Source organism: Anopheles maculipalpis, chromosome 3RL, assembly GCF_943734695.1.
Source record: "Anopheles maculipalpis chromosome 3RL, idAnoMacuDA_375_x, whole genome shotgun sequence".
Lineage (NCBI taxonomy): Eukaryota > Metazoa > Arthropoda > Insecta > Diptera > Culicidae > Anopheles > Anopheles maculipalpis.
The window spans coordinates 15,082,349-15,088,805 of NC_064872.1; the positions used below are offsets into that span (position 1 = coordinate 15,082,349).

General features: G+C 41.9%; 1 protein-coding gene across 2 annotated transcripts; it reads left to right on the plus strand.

Annotated features, from left to right (window-relative positions):
• The first annotated feature begins 1,036 nt into the window (after positions 1-1,036).
• Positions 1,037-4,474, plus strand: LOC126564333 (ATP-binding cassette sub-family G member 1-like). 2 transcript variants are annotated; one of them, XM_050221340.1, is made up of 7 exons: positions 1,037-1,169; positions 1,252-1,375; positions 1,464-2,038; positions 2,120-2,325; positions 3,498-3,666; positions 3,768-3,868; positions 3,957-4,474. In XM_050221340.1, the coding sequence occupies exons 1-7, from the start codon at positions 1,052-1,054 to the stop codon at positions 4,452-4,454; spliced, it is 1,791 nt and encodes a 596-aa protein (XP_050077297.1). In that variant the 5' UTR covers positions 1,037-1,051; the 3' UTR covers positions 4,455-4,474. The 2 variants fall into 2 exon arrangements, with proteins under 2 accessions (XP_050077297.1, XP_050077296.1); XM_050221339.1 differs by having other exon boundaries at positions 1,464-2,325.
• Positions 4,475-6,457: the final 1,983 nt, after the last annotated feature.

Sequence of the window (6,457 nt, forward strand, 5' to 3'; positions counted from 1 at the left end):
CATCCCAAGAAGGCGACAGCGGACAGGATAGGGAGAGAGATCCAGATGCTCACAGGTAAGGAAGCGCCGGAAAGCTACACTTGTAAATTCGCGTAAATAAAGATGAATATAATGTCCCGTATCTGAACATTTATTCACTCATAATTAGGAAGCACAATTTAAGAAATACTTATGAGACGCTAAAACTGTTGTACAGGTGAAATTATTTCTCCAAAGTCCTCTTAAGCAAAAAGTATTTCGGCGGTCGCTTTTCTTCTGTTCAAGGACATATCGCACCTCCTAAATGAATAGATCAGTGTACCGAAAACGTCATGAAGAGCCTAATTTTACTAAAATGCATAGCGAATAGCTGAGTTCCTCTAAATGCCATCATCATCCACTCTCATTCTGTTCGCCAGGCTCTAGAAGCTCCCTTAAAATGCGTACTGTGGACCAGAGGTATGATGATAACGGCGCCAAACTTTTTGCACAACACCTGATCAAGCCCTCCTGAGGATCCAGTGACCAAAGTAGAACAATCTACATTTAGTTTCCTTATCTTGCAAATGCCTTATTAATCCTTCAACACTTTAATCGCATCCGTGGTGTAACGTGGCGAAATGATTTTACCGAAGCGACAAGTAAAGAGTACAACCAACAGAAAAACGGAACCAAAGTTCACTACTACTCCACTTATTACCCCATTTGGCCATCTGTTTCGGCTATTTCGGCAGATAGCACCGATCGTAAATAAACAATGTTTTTAATACAAAAAAAGCTGAATCTCATGGCCCATCCCGATAAGTGACCATGCAAGTAGCATGGGAACATTATATTTGAATGATGCAAAAATAGCTACCCCAAAACATACTCTCTCATACATACACAAACACACGGAATCGTGAGATGATCGGTCGTGAAGCTTATCAGTTGATGTTGGAGTGTTTTGGCTGCTTGCCAAAAATATTTTTACCCAAACTCTGCCAGTCATCGTTTAACGAACGGTGGTGTAACAACGCTGTAGTGCGACAGCTCGTGTTACTAGGATACTTTTAAGACTAAGTGCACTAAAATGATGGTAGCAATTGGTGATCCCGATTCGATTCCGATGCAAACGCTCGAAGGTACAAGCGCCCGTGAGTTTGATCTATCGTTTCGTAATGTTTCGTACTGTGTGAAGCATAAGCATGGTAAGTATTTGGTGAGCGAAAGTGCGCAATACAAGCTGGACTATTGGACTATTGAATACGCCATTGGTTGGTTCGCCACTAGATCGTACACACTCCGTCATTCTGAAGAATCTCTCCGGATCATTCCGATCGGGACGACTTGTTGGCATAATGGGACCTTCGGGCGCGGGAAAATCAACCCTGCTGAATGTGCTGAGTGGATTCAAGTAACTATCGCCCAAGAACTGTCCTGTTAAGTTACGAAATCACGTGTGTTAAACTATGTTTGGTTTTGCATTTTGCACCGTTTCATAGAAAAAACAACGTCACCGGTCAGCTAATGGTCGATGGACAGCGCCTTTCCGAGCGAAGAAGCCGAAAGGTCATCTCGTACACGCAGCAGGAAGTGTGCCTGTGGTCTGCCCTTACGGTCGAGGAAAGTATGCGCTATGCGGCCGAATTTAAACTCTCGCCGGCGATCGGCCCAGAACAGAAAAGTGCGCGTGTGCGTGAGCTTCTGCACGTGCTAGGTTTGACTGCCTGTGCCGATACGCTCACCAGCAAAGTTTCCGGTGGCCAGGCGAAGCGACTTTCGATCGGCCTGGAGCTGCTATCTGATCCCAAAGTGATGTTGCTGGATGAGCCAACGAGTGGGCTGGACACGGTAGCCGCCTATCAGGTGCTGGCCCACGTAAAACAGCTTGCCGCTCGGGGTCGCGTTATCGCATGCGTTATTCATCAGCCGAACTCTCAGCAGCTGCTGCTGATCGATGATCTGTACGTGCTGGCGAAGGGTCGGCGGATTTACAGTGGCCCAACGGGGGAAATGGTGACGCAATTCGCGCGCTTCGGACTCGAATGTCCAGTTTCACACAATCCGGCCGATTATGGTAAGGGGCATGTTTGCGATTTGTTCAACGGGAAAACCATACTGTGCTGTACGTGTTGCTTTACTCTTTCCTTCTTCGCAGCGCTTGAAGTAGCCAGCCTTGATCAGGAAGATGAACGATTGAAGCGATTAATAATGGAGGAAGAAAAGGATATTTTCGAATACAAACCACCCCGCTTGATGGTGGAGAAAAGTGTTGAAGGATCGTACCAACGATACGCCTTATCCACCCTGCAGCAGCTGGGTGTGCTGCTCAAGCGGACGGCCCGATGTACATTGCGAGATTCGGTAAGTCAATGTGCATTAATAATCAGTATGATATTTGGGAAGTTTATCAGATGCCCGATTTTCGTGATTGAGTATGCACACGTTCGCAGCAACTTTGACTCGCGGAATTCACGGAATTGAATGGAATGTTGAAACAGTTGATAATTGTAAATTAATGAGTTTTCCAAAAAGCATTTTCTAAGTCCGTGATTGATTTTTTGAAGTCACATAATAGACAGTACCAGTGTTAAATTAGATAGTATTGGAAATTTTACTGATTTACTGGTGATCCAAGAATTATTCTACCAAGAAAAGAAATCGAAAAATGCAGTGACAAAGAAAAGTCGGCCCATTCCGTCGGCTTTCGACAAACATATATTTTTATTAAATGTGCGGTTGAATTTTTAAGACATTTTATCTCCAATCTCATCTAACTTCGCTAAACAATCCTCAATCGAATTCGAATCCTAATCAAATTGCTATCCTATCCAACCGAATAGAATTCCAATCGAATTCCAGTCGGATCGAGTCCCAATCGAATCCGAATAAGTAATAAGACTATGATATCGATCAACAAGCTCAATCCATCACAACAAGCTGGTCAACAAGCTGGTCAATCCATTACAGTCAGAGTTGTCTGTCAACGGACCCCAAATTGACAACCTTTCTGGATAAACGAGCATGAGTACAGGAAAATGTGGCTGATTACCCTGACTTTCACGCATTTCCGAGAAAATCTGTATTTGTTGTGCATTTTGGGCCAGAGACATCATCGATTCGTGCTTCACGCCTAAACTTAATTAATGCGAATAGTACGCAGCTTCAGTAAGCTTGTAATTCGTGTGTTTAGTCACAATTTTACACCAATTATTCACCTACATTAAACAAATTAGTCGATGTCTTCAAACCAATCCATCACACAAGTCATCAAAGCTGGGACGCTTGGAAGCTCGCCAGTCTAGCTTTTCTACGCTTGGCTCACTCATAACTCGTATTACTTTGTTCTTTAATATTACCAACTTTTCCGGTAGCACTTTTCGGCACACAAACTCATCGTTATACTCTTTTATTATTGCAAAAGTCACAACCGATAAGATCATACTATTTCCATCTTTGAATCCGTCTACAAACTTTTTTTTCTCATACTATTGTAACCTAACTGCTCATTGCTTAATGATACTTTCTCATTCCAGTACCAATTTAAAGCGCGCATTCTCATAAACATCGCCATCGCCCTCATCACGAGCGTGGCGTTCTACAACACCGGCAACAATGCTGACCGCATCCTAGCCAACACCGCCGTGCTGATCATTAATCTGTACGCCATCTTCTTCACGAGCATAGTGTCGGCGGTGCTGGTCTGTAAGTATACCGTCCCTAGCAGTACCGTTCCGACCGACCGAAACATTACATCTTAATGCCCGCATTTTCTTTTCCATCACACCGGCCAACTCCCTTTTCAGATCCGCGCGAGTCCGCCTGCTTCGTGCTGGAGAGCAAAAATAATTGGTACTCCCTGCGGGCGTACTACTTGGCCAAAATTGTGGTCGAACTTCCCACGCTGGTACTTGCTAAACTTACACCCTACAAAACCGGACCGAATTATGATGTTCACCACCCCCCCCTTTGCTTTCCTTGGCTTCTTCACACAGATTCTTTCATCATCGGTGTTCTTTCTTATCGTGTACTACTTTACCGCGCAACCGTTCGAGTGGCTGCGGATCGGAACGTTCGCACTAGTTTGCCTCATGTTTGGTTGGATTTCGCAAATGCTGGGACTGCTGCTGGGCAGCATCATGTCGGTGCAGAACTCCGTCTTCGTGAGCATCCTGATAATGGTACCGGCATCGCTGTTCTCCGGCTTCTTCGTACCGCTGCGCGATGCCAGCGTGCTGCTGAAGCCACTGCTGTACGTGTCCTTTGTGCGGTACGCGTTCGAGGGTGCCGTACACGCGATCTATGGGTTCGATCGAGCGGACCTCGAATGTCCGGAGGTGTTTTGCTATTTCCGTCAGTTGAAACGGTTTCTTGAGTTTGTTTCGATGCCAGACCTGGCCTACGGGTACGATCTGCTCGCCCTGCTCGGGTGGATCGTGCTGCTGATGGGTGCGGTATACTTTAGTTTGCGAAGAAGAATCAAGCAGGACTAACCACACAACTGCTAAATGGTAAGCTTCGGGATGAGAATATTTGCTACGAGCATTGGTGCAGCAAATAGTAGTTGTAAAAGAGTAAGGAGAAGGAAAGAAATAAAACAAAATGTATGGGTCAAATAATTGGAAGAAAATGGAAGGGAAGTGCTTGCTTTGGTATTAATAAAAAACTCTCTTAAATTATCCCTTTTTTCCAACAAGTTTTTCTTATGCCCTTTTCAGTTTATGTAACTGTTTAAGTTTGAAATGTCATTGATTTTCAGTTAAATTTTAATTATGAGCATGATATTTAACATCATCCGTGTCAAATGCAGATGATTGTCATTAACACTCAATCGAGCAGCTTAATAAAAGCTTAAGCGTCTCTTAGTTTTACTGCATTTGTTTCCGATTTACGGAAAATAAGTAAAACACACAGAAAGCGAATTATTGGCCATTACATTGTGCCCTTCAGAACTCGAATCGAACTGTGAATTGTGAGAAAATAATGATAAACTCAAAAACTGCCATCATTATCGACTGACCAGAAGAGAGACGAGAGTACAAGCGATATGTAATTGTATGCAACGATAATGGAAAACATTGACCCGATATCTACAGTACAGTACAAAACAAAATAGCAACATAATAAAATTTCCACGAAACAAGTCATTGATGGTTTTGGAAATTCCTTAAACCAGACGAACTGTAAACTTTTCAGTTTTGTTGAGTGTTAATTATTACTGTATGAACGATTTTTCCCTAGAAGCCATATTAAGAGTGGCATTTTTGGAAAGCGTATGAAAGTCATTGTGTGAGTATCATTCATTTGTTGAAATTATATATCTTACACCTGTTTAAAAATGAGTTTAATGGAATTTTAATTGAATTTAATCAGAAAGAAATATTTTATTTTATTTAAACAATAAAAAACCAATAAATTTTAAGCTTCCCAGAAGAAAAATTTCACGAAAAAATCTGTATTTCACCTGTTCAAACTCAACGGTTTACGGAATGACCCATTTGAAAACTTTCAACCAAACAAAAAAACCCGGACCAAATTTTTGGCTCACAACCGGCAAAGGCGCGAACGGGAGATATGGTGTAATTTATTTGCTGTTTTAATTAAATTTATGTCTCACTTTAATTACACACGATCTGACATAAATTATCTGGCACGTGCAGATAAGTCCCGGGAGGTCCGGGCAGATTCGATGCGCAGCGCGCCAAACCCGGGGCAAATCTATTAGCCACTGTGGCGTATGGCGTCGACGAGCATTGCAGATATGCACTTTACAATTTCAGCAAATGCTCTCTGGCCTGGTCAGTGCAAAAAAGAACAATAATGTCCATGGAAGGAAAGGAAATAAATGGGGAAAGCATAATTTTCGTTCACAGTTTTATGATCAAAAGAACAACTCAGAAGGCGGAAAAGCAACAAACACAAAAAAAAAACGATAACAACAACGATTCCCATCCTGCAACGGGATGGAAAAGTTATCTGATGAGTGTTTTATATGCAAAACGGGATGCAAAACAAGCGATACAGTTGCAATGAGAATTGTTTTGAAGAAAAACAAATTGTTTTGGAATTGAATTCGTAAAAGCAGCAGGAGGAGTAAGTTTGGATGGAAACGTAATGAAATTAGAGATTTTCAAAATGATATGAAAAATGAACAATATTAAAACGAAAACAATATGAAAACTACTTCAGACAAGTGAATGAGATGACAAAAAAGTCAAAAAATGAAAATATTCAAGTTAAAAAACCCATCATTTTCTTGTATTGTCCATCAGTTTGAAGCATTAATCCAACTTTTTTTATTTTTCTCCTAATATCTGTATCATATTTGTTATATCCTTTCTTAACACCTCGCTAATCTCCACTACTCACTCTCCATCGCTATGGGATTCTGTGGAAATAATCAATCACCTCGTGTGCGAGGAGTGAAACTTTTGCTTCCGATTGATGTACCAGTTTATCCTTATCGATATTTATACCTCTGCTTCTACCATTCCCA